Source organism: Neodiprion pinetum, chromosome 1 (assembly GCF_021155775.2).
Source record: "Neodiprion pinetum isolate iyNeoPine1 chromosome 1, iyNeoPine1.2, whole genome shotgun sequence".
Classification (NCBI taxonomy): Eukaryota; Metazoa; Arthropoda; class Insecta; order Hymenoptera; family Diprionidae; genus Neodiprion; species Neodiprion pinetum.
In genome coordinates, this window is record NC_060232.1 from 10,865,705 (window position 1) to 10,892,448 (window position 26,744).

Genomic DNA, 26,744 nt, shown 5'->3' on the forward strand with positions numbered 1-26,744 from the left:
ACTTGAAGATTGACATTGTCTACCGTCACTCAAAAGAACACTGTTTCCACCAATTGTAATTGTGAATTCGACTACATCTTAGTCCACTTACTTAATTCAAAAGGTAAATAACACTCAAAAACATCCTTATTTCAATTAATCATAAGGTTCTTACTATCAACAATATATAGTAGCTCTAAGAGTATTACATCTACAATATTTAAGTCTGATTACTTCTAGTACTATTATTTATTTTACAAAAATCTTTTTGTTATTTTTGACAGTTTAAAAAAATAAATCGTTCTGAGGAGGGCCCATATCCGGGTCGAAACGTTAACTAAAAATACGTTTTCTTAATTGACCGATCACCAAGACTCTATAATAGATTCTAATACTCAACGGTCGTTAAGTACCAATGAAAAAAACTTTGATAAGAGTGAAGAGGTAAACAAGCAAATTTTTTGGTATAATGTTAAGAAAATTTCCAGCGTATTACTTTCATCACAGAAGATTGAAATTTTTGTTCAGGACACATAACACCATGATATAAATTTTGTTGGAAGGAATTTTTGATCACTTCTTTTTCAGTCATATCAAAAACAAAAAACTCGACATCATCGAAATTTCACCAGAGTCCCCCTTTAAAAGGGGGTGTCCTAGTGGATTTGGACGTCGTCGTATGTATTTTTAAATATCGAAGTCCACGTACCTCGAACGCGAAACTGGGCTCAACAGCCAGATTCTATACACAATTCTGAATAAAAATTCTCTAATACATTTTCAATTGATGCAGAAATAAAGAAATGGCACGGATTCTACGAAATCGCAACAGTAAATTCATAGAATTCATGCCAATGTCTGATTACAAATGCCATGTTATTTTATATATTTTATTTATAAAGGTATAGGTATATGAGTATACATTGTATGTTATGGTTATGGCAGTAATGTACCAACTCTGATTAGCTGCGTGTGACATTAACGGTATAAAAGTAGTCTAAAACAGATGCTAGAGGCAGTGTCGTCAAATGTTCATTCCTGACGACACCAAACAGCATCAAATAATCTATCCTAACTTATTTATTTATTTATTTATATATTTATCTGTTTAATAGTAGCAGCAGTAGTAATAGTAATAACGTTTACGCCATTGTGCCTCCTACCGTGCAAGTCAAAATTATACAATATAAACACATAATTAATATACATATACAATACGTAATTATCATGTCCCAGAGAGAAGGCACTATGCGCAATAATGAAGGAAACAATGCGAAACATTACTCGTTCATCAATATTCCCAATTGCTTTCTCTTTTCTTTTCATTTTGTGGGCCTGGTCGTTTTGCTTTATATTTTTAATTCATTTTTTCTGCATGACCCGGTCCAAATTTAAAAACATCACCGCCCTAACCAATAATCACCGTACTGTACCTCGAATATGGTCGACCTCTGACCAGTTCAAGGCGACCTAATGTGCAAATTTGAAACGCCACTGTAGTCTTGAAGCGGTTAGAATAAATTTCATTAAATTTACAGTACATTGTGGGTAAAAATCGAATGCATACGTATATAATTATATATGTTACTTAATACCGAATATAATATAATAGAAAACAAAGAGATCAATCAATTATCCATATCTGTACAAATCGTAACAACAGTCGGTTACAAACGATAGTAAAATTTCGATAATTTTGAATACTATCAGTTATACACGCGTACAGAATGTTAATTGCATGTTTGCAATAATACGCACTTTCTTAAGTTTCGGGCCTCATAGTTGAACCAAAAATTTTGTACACGATAATAAATTTCAAAACAAGTTTCAGCGATTGTTGTGTATTGTCAGAGATTTGACAACGTAATATACATATCGATATAGCGACATCGCCAAGGAAAACAAAAATATTTAAAAGGTTGCGATAGGTTTAACATATAATCTGAACAGAGATTATGACATTCACAGTCTACGCAACAGAAAAGTGGATATTTCACCAAAATCGATGAAAAACTTTTTTTTTAAAACATAGTTATCTCTCTCGAGGGAGGTTTTTCTTACAAATCTATATTTTCGGTCTAATTAGTCTATCTATAATGAATATAATAATAATAATAATAATGATAATAATAATTACAGATAGTTACAATCAATAGTCAGTCAAATTTTTGGCTAAGTCAACAAGTTTAAAAACAAGATAAAAGTGTAAAACGCTAATAAAATAACACGTCTACAAAGGAGGCACAGTAAAACTCAGCGCGCTCGCTGTTTCCTCAACTAGAATAAATCTTATGTACCTATGTATATTGTATATGTATGTATGTATACAAGACTAAGTGCCATTGAAGCTGTATCAAGTGCGGGTTCGAAAATGTGTAAGTGTATTAACCCTAGGAGTAAACACATATCTCTCTCTGTTTACTTTCATACACTCGGTCTGTCAGATGCAGACAACATCAGCAAAATTAGGTCTATTTGAATGTTTAGTTTTCTAAGTGAATGAGCAGACTGCAGTTAAGAAGGCATTTGTGAAAACTAGATATGATTTCAATTCGTAATGTGCCCAAGAAAAGCGTCTAAGTAAATGGAATGTTTCGCCGAAAGAGAAAAGCGAGTTTTGCACTGATGAATAAAAAAATTCATGGCTTTGGAAGTAACTGAGATGATTTTCATTTCCTCACAGATTATAGATGAGGTAATATGGATTTCTTACTTGGGGAAGAAAATACGTTGTCCTAATTTTCGATCATTACTAAAAAAAACCTCGACGGTCTGAGAAACACCAGGCTTTCTTGTGCACTCTTTCAATGTGCAAAGTAAGACCAAAGATTTTTTACGCGGCAGAGTCGTTTCTGTTAGGTCAAAGGTCTCACAGTACCAGTCCTTTGAAACTTCAATCGGGTCTGTGAAGTCAGAGTGTGTACTCCTAGGGTTAATTATTTTTCCCGAAACGCACAAGATACGGCATGGTGTGGCAACGCGGCGATAGTATGAAAAATGAAGTTTTAATCAAATCGGATGAAACTAACGTTAAAGTAACTTAGAACGGAACAACATCAGGCCACAAGAAACTGTCAGAACAGATAGTCAAAAGGAAAACGTACAAATCACCAAATTCCACCATAATAAAACGAATCTAATCCGAAAAACAAGCACAAAATTTCGGATCTCGCCAAAATGTGAAAAGATTTTGAAACACTCTTGCCTATCTGTTATTATTAGTTTCTCACCGTTAATGCATATAATTCTTTTTCAATAAATTTTCAAATCAAATACTATTCTGAAGATTGAAATAGAAAGTCTCATGTGAAATTAGAAAAAGTTCATTAGCATTACTTGATTCGTTTCTGTGCCTGCGTTCCTCGTTAGATGGAGTACAATTTTTGAAGTTTAGTAGTTGCAGCAAACATTTTTATAAAAAGTTTTAATTCTCAAAGCACTTCAAAAACTATGTTCTGCATGTGTAGCAAGCTCACCCATCATTCTGATAAGACTCCAAAAATACCTCACAGTTTAGACAAATTTTCAATATGTAGTTACTTTTTCATCCAAAATTGATTAGTTGTTGTCTGAAATTTAGTAGTAATGGCATATCATGCATGGTATTATTTGGGAGTTTAGGAGTGGTGGTGAAAGGAGAGTCCACCTGACTTCCTCCCTATCCACTCTGCTTTTCCCGAGCTTTCGTGGGGTTGGTGGGACTAGCTCCATCGTTTTATCATACCTTTATCTTGACTTTCAGGCAGTGGAATCTGTTTCCGTCTTCAGCAATTAATCAGATGATCTCGTGATCGCTGCATGCTGAAAATGGGAGCAGATGTCGGTACTTTTCTGATCTGGTGATCGCCACCTCCCCAACTCCCAAATAATATCAAGTAAGTTAATTAGTCCCGTGGCTCTAAAAATAAATTGCGACATGGACACAAACTTAAACAACAATTTTCATAACGTTCAATCATTCTACGATAATAACTCAACAAGATACTAACATGGTCGAGCAGAGGGCGTAAAAGTTTCTCTAATAGGAAAAAAAATGACGTGATATAGCGTTAATCTCGTGACGTAACCACTGAAGAATAATTTCTAGTATAAAATGACAGCAATTCTGAAAGCATTATGAATAACTTATATTTTATGTAACGGCGATAGAACAATTACGAGTTTCAATGCTAAGACTGTAAATAATTTGCAATTGTGCTTTTTACTAGCGTATTGAAAATTTAAAAATTCCTGCTGTTAGAGCAATAAAACAGCAGAAGGAGAGCAAGTACTTTTTATCGGTGGGAATCAAGGGATATTATAATTAGTAGGCAGTGCCATCTTTGAGAAATCCGGAAATCAATCGAAAACTAAGTTGTTCGAAGATTAAGTCAAAACAATTCTTACACCGTAGATTTGACGCTAAAGTTTGCATCGGACAGTATCTCGACTATTTTATACGTAAAGTTATCTTATTACAATACTTTGATATGCTAATCGCTCATTCATTCCACCGTGCAAGGTAAAAAGTATACGTAACTTGTGACACGTGAGATGAGTTATATTAGGGTATGAGAAGATCCAAAACAATTCTCCATCGCAATTTTTGCAACTCCATCCCTCAAATCCGCTACTTCAGATTAAAAATTGAACTTGTTCAAACCTGAGACACGAAATGCTCCAGTCAATTTTTAAATTTCAAAGTTCCATCTTGTTATTTTTGTTTTTAAAATATTATTTTTGCAATTACCAGTAAGCTCACAATAAAGAATAGAAAACCTCATATCTTGAATCTTTGGGTTTATGATTATATTTGAGTAATTTATTGATCTCTACGAAATTTCTACCAAAGATAACAAATTTTCGAAGATTCAACGTCTGCACAATTGAGGGCCGAAGTAAGGAAACAAATGGATATTCAACACCCTAACATAAGTTTGTTCGTCCACGTCTGTGTATGTGTGCGTGTATGTTTATTTATAATTATGTTGCGACAATATTATACAATTGGATATTGTATCAGATATACTTATAAATCGATGAACTGAAATACCACGGGGTATAATGCCTAAACTAATAACTACAATTATAAAATACGCTGATCTAAATATAATATATTTACAAGTAAATCAATCATAACGCGGGAAGAGAGTTCTTTTACACATCAAATATACTGTAAATATATAAATTGCTCTTAATAATGATGCAAGTTATACAAAATAGACATGCGACTCCTTCTAACCAGATATCTCCGAGCAATGTATATGTACGTATAGGTATAATATGTATATGTATATCATATTTATATATATATAGATGTATATGTGTGTATAAATCTAGTTAGCGGCTAAATTACTCACACGCGATTTTTAAACAATCATGATTTCATCGGCCACTTAAACTGAGTAAGACCGACTGTACGATCCAAATTAACATGATTAAAATTATTATTCACTGTTACATATCTTCGATTAATAATAAATCCATGACACATAGGCACTAACGTTTCGATCACCGATTACCGCGTGATGTTATACCAATCTATATGTCACATCGCCAACGGTAGAGTCGAAAGTTTGCACTACGGTAAGACACGAATCGACGACAGGCAATGGTAGGTGGTGTGGTTCTAGCTACAGAGGCCCGAGGGGTCAACTAAGCCACGGGCGATGAGTTCGGCAGTAGCAGAGTCTGCACCCTGCTTACCACTCGAATGCTGGGATGGAGTCGGTTGTGAATGAGGCTCAAAATGCGAGCGAACATGAAACATGAATTCAGCTTTGTCCGTAAAATCTGTGCGGCACATCAGACAGAAATTTCGTTCTGATGTATAGGGTTGTGGTGGAGCAGCACTTGCAGGAAAATATGGCGCGGCGTGCTGCGGTGGTGCTGAAGCCTCAAGATGAGACCTAAAATTTGTGTGGTAAACAGTGGGAACCCTATACAAGTATCTATTCGATATATGATATCACAAAAACTATCCACATTTTTATTGTTACAAACTTCACATGTATGAAGATTATTTTTATACAATATACGAATTTTTACTTTGCTGTCCACAAATAACAATCGTTAAGCATAAAACTTGAATCTGACTTTCAACGATTTTTTGTTTGCTAGTATCTATTACTTAGACGCAACATCAACTTTTAAACTCTAATCACATTACCTTGCATGCTGCATCCATTCCTCTCTGGTTGCATGAGCTCTTCCGCAAAGTTCGCAAGCCCAGCTAACAGGTTCAATTTTTGGTTTCTGAAGAGCATCTTGACGATTTTGATGCTGTTGCTGTTGTTGCTGTTGCTGTTGCTGTTGTTGCTGCTGCTGCTGTTGTTGTTGCTGCTGCTGTTGCTGCTGATCCGAGTTTGGCGCAGTTGGAGTTGAGAGTGGAGTCACACCCGGTCTATGTCTCAGTTTATTCATGTGTATAACTAACTTGTCGCGTCTCGCGAATGCTTTGCCTAAGACAATGTAGATGTAGAGATTCAAAATTCAAATATCAATTGCATATGATTAGTTTGAAATTCAAATATTTATTCACTTAAAGGTTGCTAATTAATACGAGGCAGATAAGCACTTTTCAAAATTGTAATGTTATGGAGTATGAAACATACAAAATGCCAAGGGAAATACAAATTTTAGACACAAATCTTTTCACGTATTGTCATGTCTCAAGTGCAATTTCAAATCTTCTAGTTCAATAATGAGTTTCATAGTTTCGTAAGGTGAAAGCAGATGGTAATAGAATGATCATAAGCATAATATTGATATGGACATGTTTTGTTGAAAGTAACATTCAGTAATTTCGTATAAGACATGAACTTTGATGACTCGCAAAGAGTTAGATATTTCGAAGGACAGAATTTGTCATTGCAGGATATTTTCAACTCAAAAGTTGTAAATTTAGAGAGCATCTGAGGTATGTTCTTTACATTGAGGATCGACTTCACATTTGTCAGCAGAACATTCCTCACTCACACTCGAAGACGATTGCATAACAGCAATTAATTACTATCCGATAAAACTGGAAAAAGTCAGCAAACTTACCGCAAACTTCGCATGAATATGGTTTCTCACCAGTATGTATGCGCATATGTATAACCAGCTTATCTTTACGAGCAAGACCCTTGCCGCAAACCGTGCAAGCAAACGCTTTGACTGTAGGCTCTCCTGTATTTGTAGCTTTAGATGCATAGCCTGGTCTCGGACGTGGGGCCTGATTGACCGTTGGTCCTCTAGAGAACTGTTGCTCATTGGCTGTAGGAAATGCTGGCATTACGCCTCCGGGTCGCATTGCTGCAGAATAATCTGGTGACCTGTTTCCACGTTCCAAAAATTAACGATTTTTTCACGGCAGAATTTATTAGGTATCCTGTTTGAAGGGCATGAGCGTGCAATTCGATTCAATCGTCAAATAGGCCATAAGGATGTATATAAAATAAAGAAATTAATTAACATTATTTCACGATGATGCTCGATTAGTTTTAGATTTAATCGTTTGATGAGAAACACTGAGTAGTTAAGTTTGGATACAAAATTTAGACTGCATTCACGTTATGCTTTACGTTCTTAAAATTCTACACTCTCAGTTATGAGTTGCAGAAGTCGATTGACATACCAGGTCCCAATGGAGCGGAGAACTCGGACACCATCGTCGTATCCAAGTCCATCATCTGGGATGGTAAACGTGGGATTTGGTGGCTGAGGAGCAGCAGGAGGACCTGGACCGGCGAGTCTTGCTTGGGCTGCCTGCTGCGCCATGTGCTGTTGAACTGCAGCATGAGCAACCGCATGGGCTTCAACATACGCCGTACGTTGCTGTTGCTGCTGACTACCACCGGACATTTTATCTTTTTCTGATACCTAGTAAAATGAGAAAATAAAAACAATCCGGATTATTAATTGAGACGTTAGAAGTTTTAGTTGAAAATGGTTCTAGGATAAGTTACGATATTGAATTCTGTGATGCATACTAGGTACACATGACAGAGAATGACGGGATTCCCAATCTCATGAATTATCGCTTTTTTAACATTCTTAACATGACGACCAAATTCAGAGAGGAATATTCTTCACTTGAAATTTGTGATCGTCGCGTAAAATAAGTTGAAAAATTAAAAGGAAATAATTGCAAAAGAGGAATTTTAATTTTGTGTCATTTGAATTATTTTGTGTTTCTGCTTTCTTAGCTGGATATTGGTTGTATATTTTCGAATTTCTTAAATAAAAGATAAATTAAAGACATTAGATTGAAAAACACAAAATATATAATAAACACAAAGAAAATAAATATTTGAAAATGTCGAACATCGAGATAAAAAATTGATAAAACTTTGCAAACGCTATAATGGAAAATCTCTTGTTGAGTGTTGTAGATAAACTGAGGTTTCGATGTTGTTTGACTAATACAATGGAACTATTTAAATTTGCTTTTGTACCATATTATATTATATTTACTGATAAATGTATTAATAATGTGGTTTCTTCAAAACTTGAGAGCTAATATGCACTATGCATCATACAAAATTATAATCACACCGATAGAAACCAGTAATAATGCACATAAATCATAAGTCGACTTTGATTTTACATAAATTTTAGCACAATTCGGATGAGGTTGAAATTGAAATTATTATAGTAACGGATGCATCTTTGGGCAAAACTTTCATTTTGCAACGTTAGGATTGTCCGTACTTTGAAACAATGTCGAATTAGGTCTGATCGTTGCAGTAACCCCACCACCAACAATTAAAATTCAGGCATCCAATTCATTTTCTTTTTGCAAATAACGAAGTTCAATTTTCAAATATCGACTCTGTATCTTAGCTGTTTCGATAAATAAATATCAATTTTATAAGTTACCAGATACAGAAATTATTTTCAGTCTTACAATTAAGTTAATAAATCAACCTGTGGGATAAATATCTAATTGTTAAAGTCGGATTGAACCTCACGAGCGAGAAAAATTTTCCAGTATGATAAAAAAAATCGAAGAAAGAATAAAAGACACAAGGCATCGCGGGTGGTCCGCCGTTTGTTCGATCAGCAGCATACAGACATAAAAATGCGTTGTGTGATGCAACGAACGTGACAAATTCTCACTCTCAAGCCTGCACCCACACATTTTGTGACTTCGTATACGCGAATATGCAGTCACAAATTTATGACTTCAGTATTTTGGCACGAATGCTCTCCGTTTTTGAGATTTTCAACGTAATTTTTTGTTATTTCTTCGTTACATTTTCGAACTATCCGTATTGGAGAGAACGGTTAATTTTTTCAAACTCCTAACCGCGCCGGGTTTTATTCTGTATTTAACAATGTTTTTTTACGTCTAGGTCGTTCGATAATGTTTTTTCGTTTTTTTTTCACATCTTATACAACGACGCATTCAACGAATATTTTATTATTTCTCAAAGTTTAAAGGTTCTCAAATCTTAAAGTTTCTCGACAAGATGAGACGGCCTTGGCAATTTGTGAAACGGAAATAATGAGGATTCGAAAATATCTGCACCATACGAGACATATGGGTTGCTCATGCGATGTTTGTCCAAACTTACTGTATCATTGAAAATACACGAGTCCAAACGTTTGTCGAGAATAATCTTCTGTTTTTGTTGTTGTTGACTGTCAAACGTACGCTGGTTATACGTTTCATAAGATAACAATAATGAAAACACAAGATTATAAAAGGTCGTTCATAAACTCGGGGGTAAAGTTTATATATACATATATATATATATATATATATTAGGCTGATTCAAAAAAAAACGGCTAATTTTTTTTTTCAAAATCCTCACATAAAAACTTCCGAGAAGGTGCGAAAAGACGCCTGTAAAAAGCAGAGCCCTTAATATTATTATTAAGAGGTCGCGCATCGGGAATTTCTATTTCCCGTTTAAATAACACAGAAATAAATTTTTTTAAATTTTGCAATTTCGTATTTTTGCAACGGCTCATTGAATTAGCAAACCAAAGCACGTTCTTGTAGGAAATTTGACGCTCTACAAAAAAAGTCCTTACAAAGTTTTCGATAGTCACACTCCTTCAAAAGTTATTCGAGGTCAAAGTTGAACTTACAAAAAAATTCAATGTTTTTTTTTTTTTCGATGATACTATGAATCTTTTTTCATTATTTTGTTATAAAGATATATTTAATAAATATATCTTACTCTAATTGGGCTTTTTCAATCATTAATTTTCGCATCGAGTCAATATAAAGTTACCTTACAAAAATGCGATGTTAAATAATAAGCATGTTATCATGGAGAATCCATAACTGATGCACTTGACTATTTAAAAATGTAATTGTTCCGAAATCTATCCTCTTTATAACAAAATAATGAGAAAAGATTCATAGTATCATCGAAAAAAAAAAAAAACATTGAATTTTTTTGTAAGTTCAACTTTGACCTCGAATAACTTTTGAAGGAGTGTGACTATCGAAAACTTTGTAAGGACTTTTTTTGTAAGAGCGTCAAATTTCCTACAAGAACGTGCTTTGGTTTGCTAATTCAATAAGCCGTTGCAAGAATACGAAATTGCAAAATTTTAAAAAATTTATTCCCGTGTTATTTAAACGGGAAATAGAAATTCCCGATGCGCGACCTCTTAATAATAATATTAAGGGCTCTGCTTTTTACAGGCGTCTTTTCACACCTTCTCGGAAGTTTTTATGTGAGGATTTTGAAAAAAAAAAAATTAGCCATTTTTTTTGAATCAGCCTAATATATATATATATGCAAGTGCAGCGTCGCAAAACCTTCGCTAGACCTTAAGAGGTTAATTTACAACCACACATCTGGTCCCCGAATGTTTTCCGCTAACTTGTACTGGGTCCGTCTGCAGGTTTGTATCCGTATATTTTATGTTCAACCTTTCAAGTACCTAGCTGAATTTTTCCACCATGTCCGCGTCCTTTCCAATTTACAACCCTTGTTCAGTCTTCTTTTTACACTCTCCCATATTTTCGGTTTTTCTTAAAATTTCAGCTATTTTTTAGCTGTCCATACATCCCTCAATTGCAGTGAACGTATTTTCCGTCTGCGAGTCGCTCTCAAAAAATACTGATTCAAACTCGTGTAACAATCTACCGATGCAAACTTCACGTTATCAAGCAATCACATCGATCTAGGATAACATCAATTTATCAAATATATAATATATATTCTTGTTAATTTCGTCAGTATATCAGATTTCATTCGAACCTGAACACTTGTAATCTTTCAAATAATATTACAAGGAGTTCACGTGACATCCTAAACCAAAGTAACACAAGGATAAACCTGACCAGCAAGTTCTTATTATGTAGGTATTTTTATATGGCATGCATACTTTAAAACTCGTATGAAAAATGAACACACAAACTACGGAAATGAACAAGCAGGCGGGAAATATCGGTTCAAAATCGAAAAAGATCATTTTCCTCTCTATGTAACTTTTGTTGTATGCCTATTAGGGTGAACCTTGTTCGGGGGTGGGAAAAATTTTCATTGTTATGCCCCCCAAATCTGATCCGAATCATTAAAAAAAAATCTGTGCGAAGTTTCAAGCCTCTGCTTTAAATGAAACACGTGCCTCTAAGCTCCGAAAGTTTTAAATGTGAAATGTATTTATATAATTTTCAGTACCAATTATTTCCTTTTAGCATAGAACTACAGACAGGGTAGAATGAAAGTCAAGATTTTGGGCTCTTTAGGTTGTTCCAAGTTGTTTCGACCTTAATGCTTCTATCGGCGGTGCAGTTTTGTTGCAACAGAAAACAAATATTGTCTACTGGGCTTTTCATCTATACTTTTAATATTATAGATATATGCCAGAGCCTCTGTGTTCGTGGATATTGGAAAATAAAATGTGGAAAGCGTAGAAAAAATGTCGAATATCACGAAACAATACATCGCTCATTTGTATTCAAATTCTCGTAGAGTTGTACGGAAAAAGATCACAAACGTTGAAACTTGCAGTTACGCAAAGTTTTCGACCAAAGAGATGCAGATAAGCTTGGAAAACCGTTTTATCTTAAAATATCTGACCCGTTGCAGAAAAAAAAAAAAAAGAAAATCGATTTCGCCGGACTTTGGATCTACTATAAATTTTTTTTTTTATACGGTTGGTGTACCAGTTACCGACCCTGTCCCAATGACTGACCTTTTTGGTTGTATCTACTCGATCCTTAGTTCTGAAATTACGAAAAACTAAATTTGTAATATCTTTCCCTCAAGCAATTGGTTTTAGTCATCGAGAAATTCACAATTTGCACGGTCAATTTATAATTATGGAAAATAAAAGGATCAGTAATTGGGTCTAACAATAAGCGTGTCACTAACCGGTAAACTTACTTTAAGATTTGTCGAAACTTGGTCTGTCTCACGATTCATGAATATTCCCTTTTTAACCGGACACCAAGAGAGATTATAGGTGTGTATACTGTTAGTAAAGATCACGAATTCTCGCCGAACAAAGAGACCAAAGTGTCGAAACTACCAGCACATCGAAGTGTCGAAGTAAACCAGAGTATCCTATACAACCGTACTTGGTCTCCGTATCTCCTCAGCCGGTCTTGCACACTCTCGTTCTCCCTCCCACCCTCACACTTTCCTTACTTCTCCCTTCCTTCTCTTCCCGTCCCTTCCCGTTCCATTCCTTTCCTTTCCTTTCCTCCCCAGCAATCGCCGGTAGGATAATCCCCCGAATCCCCCGAATCCCCGCTGGCAATGGCTTACCGAAAATCACTCAGACGAGATACAGTTCGGGTTGCTCCGATAGTTTTCTCCGTCGGTCCGGAGATCTAGCAGCCCTAATTGCAGCAGGAATGACAAGTAGCTTCTTTTTCTCTTTATCTCTTTATCCCCTCTTCGCAACAGCACCACGACGGCAATGCGCAAGGTGGTAATAACGTACGAAAAACGAGGGGTCGGCGAAGATGAAGCAGCAGCTAGCAGCTCGGTGATGTTCGTGAACTCGAAAGCGTGAGGCAGCCGAGGTTCGCCTCGATGGTGCGTCGGCCCGCCGACCTTGACACTGACATTGAGCGCGGAACGTCGAGAGGGAGGGCGAGATATCGGACGGTCTCTCTCCTTTCCCTCGTTTCGGGACGTCTCTACGCGGACGCTCGATTTTCTGGAGCACCCGGAGTGCGCGAGGAACGCCGGAGAGTAGCGAGGCGACAAAGGCGGGCCAAAAAGAGGAAGAATAACTGGTTTTCTGCGGACTGAGACAGGATGCACCTGCAGGCGTGCCGACGACACGCGAGTCGCGCGTACAACGCACGAGGGTTTGACTCTCGTCTCCGGCGCACTTCAGAGTCGTCACTGCACCAGCCGAAAACCGTCGGCACTGCACTCCGACACACACTGCGGCATTGTTGGTCCTTCCTCTCGTCGCGATGAGCAGCAGCAGCAGCAGCAGCAACAGCAGCAGCAGTAGAACGCTAGTCACTTTCGCTCTCTATTCACGACGCAGGGCGCCGCGGCGCGTCGATCAATACCAAACAACACGAACGACGGACGGACGATGGAAGGAAACGACGACGACGACGAAGAAACGCTCTCGCTCTCGCAGGAACACTCGAGGTTATGGCGGTGCCGAGGAGGGAGGATTGAGGAATCGAAAGGGGGGGGATCCATCCTCGAGTCGAGATCCTTCGTCGCGCCCGCGCCGTCGTTCGGGTGGGGGAAATAACGCGGCCCGACGAAGAACCAACAACCGACGGTGAACCGAACCTGCAACCCGACTGCAACGGGGATCTTCTTGTTCCTTTATTCGGCTACGGCCCCTTGCCTACCACACGCACGAAATAGTCTCGTCGGTGCCGCATGTATACCCTTTGTGCAGCTGTGTACATATGGGGCATTCCATGCCAACTAGACTTGCGTCTCTGATCCTTGACCTCTTCGATTTTGCTCGCGATATTTGATCCGGGTGTTTCAACTATCAAAGACACTAAAAATCTGTTTTTTTTATCGGATTTTTACAATCGATTTGACTTATCTATAATTTTTAATAACCAACGTATTTCAGATTTAAAGATCGGACATAATTCTGGAAAATCATTTGTCGGATATCAGGATTTTCGGGGCGGGGTTGAAATTTCGAATTTGAAAAGTTTCGAATGTGCTAAATTTTGAATTTTTTGGTACCGACACTCATAGTAAAGAAATCAAAGTTTGATGAAACATCAAAGTTTCAAATGGTCGAAAATCTGAACCTCAAAGTTGCGAAAGTGCAAAATTCCAAATGGCAAACAACTCCGACAAGTCAAAGTTCCGAAAGTGCGGAAATGAGAAAATATAACATCTGAAACATCGAAATTTGGAGTCGTCGAAGACGTTCAGATCTGTGAATTTCTGCCTGAGTAAAATTTCATCAGTTTGATCTTTGTTTTCGATTTTCGATATTTTTATGTTCGGAATCCTGGTCATTCTGATTTGCGATTTTTCTGATTTTTCACACCCACTCGCTGCGTAAATTACGCTGTGTGAACGTATTTCAACTTTCGGAATTTTACTCTATCGAAAATTTATTTTTCAATATTTCGCTCTATCGGAACTTTACTTTTCGGAAGTTGAATTTTCAAAATATCAAATTTTAGAACTTTGGACCGTCGGATTTCTGACCATTCGAAACTTTATTGTTTCGTAAGATTTTGATTTCCTTACTTCAAGTTTCGCCAGAAAATAATTCGGAATTAGACGCTTTCGGAACTTTCCAAATTCGGAACTTCAATCCTGCCCCGGATTCTCGATAATTTTTTTAGATTTTAGAAACTGGGATAGCGATGTTTTTTATTTAAAAATTACAAGCGTGTCAAAATTGATTCAAAAAATCTTTAAGAAAATACGAGTACCTTTCAGAGTTGAAAGAACGAGATAAAAAATCGTGTATTCAATCGAAGAGGTCGAGGGTCGGACCCAGGTCAAATCGTTATGGAATGCGTCATATGCTACATCTACACTTGGCGTAATAACGAGGACTCATCTTTCGCAGTACCGGCTTACTACGCACGTGTCTCCGTCTGTCGGATTTCCCTCTTAGCGATGCGTTATATTGCACTTTCTAACCGAAATTAATTTTTCACCATTTCATATGACTTTTCTCACTCGAGAAAAATAGCAAATACTGCTCTTGCACCTCGTTAGTTTCGTTATGCATAGGTCGATACGATTAACATGCAATGCAAATATACGAGGAATCGTTCGCTAATCATGGACCGTCCTAGTTCAGAATTACCAATGACAACGAAACGCAAAAACCACGTGAAATTTATTTGAAATCCGAAAACAGGATCGAATTTCACACGGTGGCCGTAGATATTTAAAACGAAAATTCCTTTTTTTTTTGTAGCTATCCCGCAACTCGAAATGTACGCGACGAAAAAAAAAAAAACCAACAATTATTATTTGACTGCGCGAGAAAATAATATAAAAATTGTTCCATCAATACAAACTTTGCGTGTTGTCTTTATAACAAGGTACACATTGACTGCTGAAAAAGAAACATCATGCCAAAATTTTTTCGGGAAGTTCGGCGCAATAATGTTTTCCGATAATGTGTTAAAAATAAACTTTTCTACTTACAATTAGTCCTAATGCAGTTGTGAAACGAAAAAATGCCACCTACCCACACAATTATTGATTTACGTTTGTGACGTCGCATACGATCAAATTATTCAATTACAATCATACTTTTCGGCGCAATGACCCGTATGAAACCCGCAAGGTAGCTATCATTTTTTACGAAAATAGAATTTGGTTATATTTTTCTTAAAAAACTTTTCTGACTCTACCCGCTACGCTGAAATGTGAGAATTTAATGTTTTTCTCGTTCAAACGGTGCGACTCTTTAAAAAAAACTTCTACACAATACATCCCTCCGACCTGCAGTCACTGTTCACGTGCTCCGTACATTATCGTCTGATACGAACAGGTGTATGTGTAAAACGTGTCAGGTATCGTTTTCGGCGGAGAAGCACATAATATATAAGGACGTAGTATGGGGACTATGTATATATATATAGAGTCCGAATTCCGAGTGAGAAGAATATATTCCGGGATTTGTTGAAAGAATAACAATATTTGTGTACCTGATGGGCTCTCAATGTATTTTGAAGCGGGACAACTATCGGTGCGATTACACGCATCCGGACAGCTCGGACTACGCATAATTTACTTTCGATTGTAATACGCGATTGATAATTTGGTGTTATCGAGTTGGTTAGTCATATCACGTATTTTCATCGCCGCAGTTTTATTACAACAAAAAATAATAATGACGCTTTAGCAGCGTGTAAAAACTTTCATGCAAAAGATTACAATTCGGCATGGAAAATTTAAAGGGGAAAAGATTAAATTCGAATGAAAATGTAATACGTGGTCATTGTCGTAAATCAATTATTCAGAAGCCCGTGAATTCAAATGGCGCGGGCTTTTCGATGCCGCGTTATATCGACATCTAAAATTAAATTCGTGTGCAGCTTGCGTGCGTATATTCAAAATTACGTGAATCATGTAAAGTTTCATGCGTGTACCTGGCTGTTGACTGAAGCGGCTAGCTGTTTTAAACTATCTGCGTAATTCTTTAGCACAGTGTCAGTCGTCATGCAGCTTGCTCTGAACTCGTAGAACATGTCCAATTTGTAGAGGCACCGCTGGCAGATATTTTTTGGGAGAGCATCTTCTTTGGTAATCTGTGAAAAATATTAGCAATCAGTTACGGATGTAAATGGTACGACTGTGAGGTGTGGAAATCATTTTCCACCATCGTATTTAACACACGCAATAAGTTGAAACATTTCTAGGCGCTCTACGATCAGAAAATTTTCCACATCACTGAAAGTTGCACACATGCATTAGTGCGAAATGCATCCGTTGAGTACTTGACCCTAAGCGTAATTTATTTGAAGCTAGAAACGAAGTTGTTTTATTCCAAGATTACTACAATTGGGATTCTCAAGATGTGTGTATGCATATTTCCAACTACATTTTTCTATTCCTTGTTTTTTTAATTATTAAAGCACGTGTATTGCAAGAAACGAATACAAGAATACGAATTGAATTACGTTTGTGTATACCCAATAGAAATTACCTTTTTTTATTCTCAACTAGGTCATCAGCTGGAAATGTGAAATACAAGAAAATATTGACTGAACATATGAAGTAAGGACCGGAGTTCTCAGTGCAAATTTTCTCTGAAACCTCTGTAAATTCTTCTGCAATTTCATGTAAACAATAGTCGTTCCAATCTACGTTTTCTGTTTTGACCGCCAGGTTTTTTTTTTTTTTATTTTTGCAATAAATTTTGCACATCTGCACAGCATTATGCCACGATTTTTTCCTGCAGAATCAAAATTTGTCCAAATTTTTCTATCCTTCTGTACAATTGATGGATGTACAATAAATTTTGGGATCGTTTTTTTTTTTTCTCAACAATTATCCATATCCTTAGTGAATTTGTCTGCAGATGCTTAGTTCGGAGATTAATTAGGGCAGAAAAAAATTTACAGACAAAAACTTTCAGCCCACTTAACCAGACAAAATGAAAAATTTATTTCGAGATCTAGTCACGATAAAAATAAAAATAAAAATAAAAAACGAAACTAAACAAAGCAAGAATATTTCAAGCCTAATGCGAAGTCCGTCGTTGTAATGTAGCTTTTACGTTGCAGTGCTTCGTACGCATTGCTAAATAGTGTATTGCGGTATGCCTTGGACGGGCGAAAATTGTAACTGTAAAGTTTGCAGGTAGAAACCCTTAGAGATTGTTTTATGTGAACGTAAGGTCGGCCCGGCAACGCCACGGACCGATGGAAGCACGTCGGAATGCTGCGACAAACTGACGATTCTTGTATCAATAGGATGAACGAAAAAATTTCATCGCAATAATTGACGGATCACGCTCGTGACGGTGAGACGGGCTGCGAAATTCTGAGAGTAATTATCCCTCGACTCGCAGGAAGATCGTATGTAGGTGGACGTATAGTTGTGTACTTACCACAGCTGGTATGCAGGAACGAATTTTGAAGAGGAGCTGCCGCTGCTCGCCCTCCTTGTCGAATATCTGAAGATGATTGTTGCTTTTCAACGAGCAGAGCCGACAAAGTTCGGCGAAGTTGAAATCCTCATTCATTGTCATTGTTCGAGAGCGAAGGACTAGCCTGAATAGGTTAACCCCGCACGCATCAACACCGACACCGACTAACGTCGAGAGGTTCTAGGCGCGAAGAACTACGTGCTCAGCCCCGGGGCCAAGCTCAGCTCACCACGCTAATACGACGGGCCGTTGTTTCCCGTTTTGTTTGAAACTCGATGCGGTTCGAGTCCCTCGGTACACATAACTAAAACGCTAATTTCAAATGCAAAGAGTTAAACGCCGCCATTAGTGGCTTCTCTGCTCTGGCCTCCCACTCGTCAGCCGGTTAGTTCTCGAACTCGCCGTCGCCGCGCGTCGATTCATCGAATATCGAAATTTCGCCACCTGTTGTTACGCCCTCGCACTATTCACAGGTGGTGAGGAGTGAGTGCGCGAATGGCGGTAAATTCAAAGCGAACCATCGACTACGGGATTATTCGAGGCATTCGCATTCGTCGTTCGTTGACTGAAGTAGTGTCCATACGGATAGGTATAATAGACCGCGGGAGTAAGCGAAAAATGCCATAATCGCGTAAAAAGAGATATTTTTTTCGCCACTCGTAGGGCTGGAGATGAAAGTGATAGAATTTATCAGAATTCCATTCAAATTAAATGGATAAATGTTCTCGATCAGAAGCATGTATAACTTGAAATTGATAGTCAAATAAGGACAGGCAAAAAAATGAGATTGAAAAATTTAATTATTTATTTACAAAAATTATAGTATATAGTATAACTGTCATTTTATAGTATCGTGATTTTCTGTATAATATGGAATTCAATTTTAAACAATCAATACACAGAAAATGTTTTAACAAAGTAGTAAAGACCTACCAATTGCGCATATAACAAATAAATCAAAACTGTTTTGGCATGCAGAATTCGTTTGAAGTTTATCATAAACACCTACATAGTATATATATATATATATATATATATCTATACTATGTAGGTGTATATGATAAATTTCAAACGAATTATCATATATATATATATGACTTGGGAGTCCGGAGGACACTGCAATTCTCAGATGAATTCTCAAACTTACTCGTAAATATACAATCATCAGATTTATGTTATATTCTTATATCTTCTGACGATTCTATGGGTTGTCTTATGCATAAGTTTTTTATTCTTCTGAGAATTGCAGTGTCCTCCGGACTCCCAAGTTATGCAGTCCTTGCAAAACACATACAGAACTTTTGGTTGGCAGTGTTTCTCTATTATGCTTTGCTCATATAAAAATTGGATACACGTTGGCACACACAGCAACCATTCGGCTTGGCAGGGTCTGTTTCGAGAGAATTCACAGCATATCATGTGCCGAAAGAATTGACCCATCACTGTAAGCATCTCGCTTCATCCTAGTTTATACTGTCCAGGGATTCCGCCTTTTTGAACTTTTTCAAACGTAGTCTGTTACTGTAGGCATTTTTGGTTGACAATGAAACCTCTGACGTTTTTACAAGTAGCAGACTCATAATTGACATAATTGTCAGGCTCGCTCAACCATTTGGTCATATATTCAAAAGACAATAATCGTTTTGAGAACCAAAGTTGCTATTACTAATAAATCAATACAATCTCTTTTCATATGAAAATAAGCTATGTACATTTCCCTCCAACTGTGCCGACTGAGTTCTCCTTTCAAATTTAACCTCCTCACTGTGTATCATATGGTGCAAGGTGGATACGGATTTGGCGCCAATGTCGTGGCATCCATGCCGAATGCCACATTGAAGGTATGGTAAAAATTTGAGGACTGTACCCTTGTCGACTATTGACCCGCTGACCCCCTGCGCCACCTTCAGCTTATCCATTTCATTATGAAAATATCGATCCATTGCTGAACCACTTGCATCTTTTCGGTTCATAGCATCCAGCGACCCCATTCCTCTGTATTTCTTCAAACGTACTCCATCACTAAAGAAATACTCTCCTGGGGCCTCTGATGTTCCCGCAAGCAGCGATCCCATCATCACAGTACTCGCACCCAAACTCAACGCTTTGATTATGTGCCCAATAGTCTGTATACCACCATCAGCTATCACTGGGACTCCGAAATTTCTAGCGTAATCTGAGACACTGTAAACGGCCGTGGCCTGAGCCCTACCAACTGCTGTTACTTCTTGAGTTATACAAATGGATCCTGATCCCATCCCGACTCTAAGACCGTCTGCCCCAGCTCGTATGAGGTTTCTTGCTTGCATCCTTGTGACAATATTACCTGCGATTACTTGCACCTCTGGATACTTGGACTTGATGTATTTAATCATGTTGATTTGGTACTGAGAATTCCCTTGAGACGAGTCTAGGACGATGACATCGACTTTCGAAGCTGCCAGCAGTCGCAGCCTATCCTTATCTTCCTCACGGGTTCCAATTGCTGCACCAACCAGGAGCTGTTTGTTTTCATCCTTGCTGGCATTCGGGTAGCTTCGATTTTTTTTCAAGTCCGTCCTAGCCATCAGAGCAACAAGTTCGCCTTTATTATTCACTATTGGGAGTTTACCCTTCTTTGATTTTTCTAGAATGGAATTAGCTTCTTTTAACGTCACTCCAGAGGCCCCAGTTATCAAATTGTTTAATCTAGTCATCACATTTTCTAGCTTGAGATTCTGTTGGCTCGATGTGTCCTCAAGAAAGTCAATATCCCTAGATGTTACAATACCCACAAGCCTTCCTCCTAGTTTGCCGTTCTCTGTTATCGGGATGCCGCAAAAACCGTGCTTAGTTTTCACATTGCGAACATCGAGAACAGTGTGGTTCGGCGATAAGACAACCGGATCTTTAATAAATCCATGTTCGTATTTTTTCACTTTCTGAACTTCATTCGCCTGATACTCTGCAGTGCAATTGTTGTGGATTATACCAATTCCTCCAGACAGAGCCATAGCAATCGCCATCTCGGATTCAGTAACCGTGTCCATCGGAGACGAGACCAGGGGTACTTTTAGGATGATCTTTTTGGTAAGCGGCGAAGAAAGGTCAACCACATTAGCTGTGAAATCTATGTACCCTGGGAGAATAATAAAGTCATTATATGTTAATCCGTTTCCACTTGACAGGAGTTGAGTTGCTGAAAGGCCATCTTTTGAGATCAGATCTTTCTCATCCTGACTTGCATCACTTATCACATAATCTGCCATGCTGCTGAATTCTTTTCAAGCTTCAGAGTACTGCAGTTGCTCTCTGATGTTACTGTTCGATATTATATTTCCACCTGAAGACATACAGTTTTAAGTGTAGCGAATTAAGTTGAATGAATTCTGATTATATAGATAATAAATTATTACTGAACTGAGCTGCTATAGAACATGTGACATGAAGAATAATATTAATCGTGTATCTGAAGTTTAGGTAGGTCAAGTTCGATTGGAAACTCAAGTTTTCATCTATCGTGAGATCTAATTATAAAAAAATCATACACATTTACAGCGCAATATGTCATCTCAAATTCACCATTCTGTGCTTTTAGATAGCTTACAAAGTTTCATTTACTCTGTAAGACCTTATTAAGGTTTGTGATCAAACTTAATCGTTCCCAATTACAGCTAATACATTATTAAAGGGTTGTCCTACTGTGAAATTATCACTACAAAATTGTTCATGTAACACAGTATGGTTTATGCGTTTCAGTTCCCTGTGTTCCATAAATGTGAATCGATCATTTACGCGATGGTAAAGAAAAAGAGCATAGGAATATGTAAAAATGCACTTTTACGTCCTAGTACTTAAAAGTGCTCTTTTTTGTACGTAGCTTAAAGAAAAAAAAAGAAAAATGGTGAACTACACTTTTGTTACATAAAGTATATACGTGTGCACTACAGAGTCAAAGTAAAAAGACCTACTTTGCCTCCTTGGTACACAATCTACTATTATTTTTTTCTTTTAAAGAATAGTTTGAACAGTTAATTGTAGGACTTAATCAAGATCCGCGGCAGCGAATGACCAACAAGTATCCGTGTAGGGGATTGGTAAAGTTGACTCTGACTTTAATCGAAAATCGAATTTTTGTTGAAAATAGTTTCACTTCCTTCTCGCTTCAAGTCGATCAAGATCGACTTTTCAGGAGGTGCCCTGGTCGATTTCGTTAACAGCCCCATTCTATATACAATTCACAACAAAAACACTCCAACGCATTTTACAAATAAAATGATGTCACAGGTTCTACGAAATTGAAATAGTATATTCGTAGTATTCATGTCGCGTACTTGCAGTAGGTCGTGAAATCCGCATCAAAAATTTGTAAATCGTTGTAATCGATGAATCGACTTGAAATTTGATATACATTTTCAAAAAAATAAAAATGCATCGTATTATTGAGCCAAAAATGTCGAATAAAATTCAGGAATTCCTTTTTTGTCGGCAAAAAGAAAAAAGAAAAAAAGCTCTGTCAGTCAAAAGCGAATACAATGTAATTAACGGCCATATTTTTTTTATTTTTGTGTCGAATCACCTATGCTTACGATATTCGATATCATGTACACTGCAGATTAATCGCGGCCGAAAACCGTAGAAACGCGCGAAGAGACATATCTTTATCAAATTATGTATTAAACTTTTATACTTTAAAAATATTATTATATAATAAACACACTTTTAACATACACATGAATTGATACGAAAAAATTATTAATAGTGCATCAGCAGTTTTTCCGAAATTAATTCCTAAAAATTAGCCTGTTTAGGCGTTCGTCAGTCGTCACAGTAGGGTAACCCCTTAAGTAATGAAATCAGATAGCACAATTCAATTGCTTACAGTTTAATCTATATAGCTGAGTTAGAATTTTTTTTTGAACAAACTTAATTTTTGTTGGAATAATAATAATTTAAATGTTGCTGCAATGAAATACGAATGCATGATAAATAATCGCTCTCTTTGTAGAGTGAAAAAATATACCAACTTTTTAATATTTTTTTAATATTCTTTTAATTTTTTACGTATAAATTAAAAGATTTAATTAAAAGTTTAGTGAGCAAGCATAAATTCATTACAAATATCTTAACTGACCTCAATTATGCTAACAATTCTACTATACTTAAAGTTTAAATTGAACAGTTGGATGCTACACTTACCTGACTGCGTGGCTACTTGGCAATTTTCGATGTGAAGTTCAGGGTCAGCTCTACGATGCGTACGTTACGGCGCGGCGTCTCAAATGAAATGGATGAAACGACCGAAATCAACGTGTTATAGTTTAAGGAGAATAGGTGTTCCAGCCATGGATCTAGCCACGATGTAACCTCTCCCAGACAGCGCTGATGGTAGTAGTGACGTCATCAGACCGTCAACACCGTATATTAGTGGGGAAAACTTATTGTCTCGGAAACTTCGGACTGATCCCAGATCACCGTTTATGAGCCAGATAACGTAGGTATAAAGATCCTCCCAAACAATAGGAGCCAAAAATTCCGAACGAAAGCGAACCTCATATTACCAGCGTGTTTTCCTCGTGAAAAAGACTTCTCACAGGGGTGCCCTGATCGATTTCGACGTTGACTTATATGTATACAATTATACATGGTATATATATCTCGAAATATTTAAGTCTACGTATCGCGAACGTGAAAAAGGGCTTCACACGGTGCGATTCAGTATGCAATTCTGAACAAAAACGCTAAAATTCATTTTCATATTTGACACCCAAATAAAGAAATGGTATGCTTTATACGAAATCGCAATAGTAAATTCGTAGAAAGCATGATTTTTTGTAGATTTCATGAACTTAATAAATTGGCTAATAAATTGAAAATTTCCAAATTTAGATATTAGTTTTCAATGTTATAAACTTTCAAACTCGGCATTTAATTTTTTACACCCAAATGAGATTAGTTTTGTGTTTGAAAATCTGACTGAAAACGAGGTTCCTGTTATTTAAGAAAGCTTACGGTGAGATTCAAAGAGCGGTTTAAATATTTTTTGAAGCTACTCGCAACTAGGCAAAATACTTTTGTCCACCTGTGTTAGAAAAAGATACCGTTTATACAGTTGTACCGCAGCATCGATCATTATAGCCTATATTATGAGTATATATCCGTTTTCAGATTTGGCCAATGCAGTAATCGAAACGACTTTTGGAATACTAGGTATTGACCATACACTATACCAGTTTTATCACGTGTGTAAGCCAATAATTTCCTTTATGAACCATTTACAATTAAGACTACGATAAATATTAACCGTCGACAATTTGGAAGCCTAATTGCTAAGAATTTTTGCCGGTTCGTTATGCGATCCAGATTTTCAAAACCTTCCGCAAAATATCGGAAGTTAACCAATACTCTGAAGTCTCCGGATAAAAATAAGACTATTAAATTCTCAGCGCTAAAAACATTCGCCTCTTTTCACCACTCGCCAAAATCTTTGCAAAAGTGCAAATCGCTTAGAAAACACGCGTATCAAGTACTTATTCTCAGTACTATACTATACTATACAATGTTTGTCATTCCGTACAAATAAGCTTTCACTGTTCTTTGTCACTACGGGATTTAAAGACCATTCTACGATCTAGGGACGAGATTGTGTAATTTCACTTTTCATATTATTCACCGTCCAGGTTCATTGGTTGATTAAATTTTACAAACTAGTCAGAATGCTCGGATAATGGGAAATGTGAAAAGTGAAATTATTCATTCGCATCCCTGGTATTGCGAGCTTCCGAAGGAGCGCTATTTACAAATAGTCCAACATGATCTATGCCGTGCGTAATGATTATAATGATTCTGGATCTCGTTTTGTGAATTATTTTTGGTATACTTGGGTAGCCTATCGTGTCAAAACAAATGATACTGAGAATTTAGTATGCCACTCGCTATAAGAAAGACAGAACAGAAACGAATCCAGCCAATTTATCAATAAATTTCACTATATCAAGCTTGCAAGGTTTTTGAAGGTTACAGCAACCTTGACTGGATTTTCTACGTACAACTTATTATTTCTCTAAGCTCTCATCTCCCACGAAAATGGTTTCAACCCGATGTTTTTTGACAAGCAAAATAGAGCTTTATCGGGAAATCAAACAGCGAGATGACGTTTCGGAATTAGAACGTGCGCATGAATTCATCGCGGCTCGTAAAATTCAAGTCAGCTCATAACACGATCATTAAAATGTCGTTATACCCTAGTCGAAATTTCTGGGATCACGAATTTTTACCGAAATTGAGACATTTCATATTATTTGGTACAAAATTGTAAATGTGCATGCAGTTTTTCATAATGAATTGTCAATTTTCTTTCAAAATTGTGTCGTATAAATTTTTTATTGAAAAAATATAAATTTTCATGAAAATCTAGAAGATTTTATGAGAAATTATGCAGATTTAAAATTTTGTTCGAAAGTGATTTTTATACAAAGTTGTATGAAATGTTCCAATTTCTCTAAACATTCGTAGAAAATCGTAAAAATCATTTTCACCAGGGTAATATTCAATTATGCGACGGCGCATGATAACAGTCATTATTTTTTTTAAGGCCTGGTGTCGTGGCTTTATTACTCGGAATCACTTAAGAATGTTGGATCAATCAGCGACAACGATACAGCGGCACTGGCGAGGTTTTATGGCACGCGAATTCGCGAGATCTCATCTCATGGATCAGGTGACGAAAATGTGGTGGGAGCATTATCACCGGTGTGCTACGAAGATTCAAGCACTTTGGCGTGGTCACAAAGCTCGCAAAAACGGCGTTAGTTTTCCAAAGTATCGCCGATGGTTACAGTCGGTCTATGACAAGAACACTGAGACGTCGACGAGGATGAAAGAGTATAACGATGAGTCTTCTGACCAATAAAGCATCGAGTCCCGGGTTACGAATGAAAATGATTTCCCAAAAGTATCCGCGATTATACAGCCAAGAACTGTTTCTCCTTAGGTTTCGCGATTCAGAATCGGCGTACATGAGGAAACTCATGGAGCGTGAATCCATGCTTTGGATCCTGTTCATTCTCTTCAAGCTGCACCATCTTCTGAGTACCGAGTCTCAGCCAGGTGTCCTAGCGCGCATTGACAAAACGAGGTTCACAATGATTGAGAAAATGATGCGAAGCCTGGAGTATACCCTCTACGTGGAGAAGCGGCGTCTAAAAAAGTGCAGTGTCCGACCACCGGATGCGCAGCCTCTGCTGTTTGAAGGGACGTATTTTGAACGGTGCGAAAAAGAAATTCGGGACTTGGAGCGAAGCTTGGAACTTGGCAACGGCTCCATTCGCAGAGGCGAGTGTGTTCAGCTTTATTTGAAGACCTCTGTTTCACAAGTACTAAAAACCTCTGATACTCGTAGGCATATCTTATGAGGAGCAAGAAAGGTGTTTGAAAAATGTTCAAAGACTTCGGATGCAATCGGAGTCAGGAAAATTCGGCACTAAATTGCCGTTCAGAACAATCACTCGTTGCACAGCCCCATGCAGTTGGGATACATCCCTTCGAGTGACAACGGGTGTTTACGAACCGCCAAAATATGGGTTTACGACACTCAGATTACCGCGTGACAAGTCTAAGGAACTTCATGGCGATTTCAAACTTGTTCTGAAACCGAAAGAATTGTACGAAACCATCGACAAGATGAAATGTCCGTTTGCTAGGCTCGAAATGAAATGTCCCATTCACGATTTCACCACTCTGTAACAAACTGTAAAACCGTAGTTGCCCCCCCCCCCCCC

General features: G+C 37.4%; 3 protein-coding genes across 5 annotated transcripts; 1 reads left to right on the plus strand and 2 right to left on the minus strand.

Annotated features, from left to right (window-relative positions):
- Positions 1-855: 855 nt before the first annotated feature.
- LOC124210773 (zinc finger protein 182) lies at positions 856-18,717 on the minus strand. Of its 2 annotated transcripts, XM_046609099.2 has the most exons (6): positions 17,947-18,717; positions 16,484-16,642; positions 7,577-7,821; positions 7,006-7,274; positions 6,128-6,419; positions 856-5,867 (listed from the first exon to the last, which is right to left on the minus strand). In XM_046609099.2, exons 1-6 carry the CDS (start codon positions 18,085-18,087, stop codon positions 5,588-5,590), a joined length of 1,386 nt encoding a protein of 461 aa, XP_046465055.1. In that variant the 5' UTR covers positions 18,088-18,717; the 3' UTR covers positions 856-5,587. The 2 variants fall into 2 exon arrangements, with proteins under 2 accessions (XP_046465055.1, XP_046465056.1); XM_046609100.2 differs by lacking the exons at positions 16,484-16,642; positions 17,947-18,717 and adding an exon at positions 12,297-12,660.
- A 124-nt stretch (positions 18,718-18,841) lies between these two features.
- LOC124210772 (inosine-5'-monophosphate dehydrogenase-like) lies at positions 18,842-23,541 on the minus strand. Of its 2 annotated transcripts, none has more exons than XM_046609096.2 (2): positions 23,164-23,541; positions 18,842-21,307 (listed from the first exon to the last, which is right to left on the minus strand). In XM_046609096.2, the coding sequence occupies exon 2, from the start codon at positions 21,231-21,233 to the stop codon at positions 19,659-19,661; it is 1,575 nt and encodes a 524-aa protein (XP_046465052.1). In that variant the 5' UTR covers positions 21,234-21,307; positions 23,164-23,541; the 3' UTR covers positions 18,842-19,658. The 2 variants fall into 2 exon arrangements, with proteins under 2 accessions (XP_046465052.1, XP_046465053.1); XM_046609097.2 differs by lacking the exon at positions 23,164-23,541 and adding an exon at positions 21,936-22,110.
- Positions 23,381-26,389, plus strand: LOC124210774 (spermatogenesis-associated protein 17). Its single transcript, XM_046609101.2, has 4 exons — positions 23,381-23,458; positions 24,133-24,210; positions 25,559-25,848; positions 25,958-26,389. The coding sequence occupies exons 3-4, from the start codon at positions 25,598-25,600 to the stop codon at positions 26,376-26,378; spliced, it is 672 nt and encodes a 223-aa protein (XP_046465057.2). The 5' UTR covers positions 23,381-23,458; positions 24,133-24,210; positions 25,559-25,597; the 3' UTR covers positions 26,379-26,389.
- The last annotated feature ends 355 nt before the right edge of the window (positions 26,390-26,744 follow it).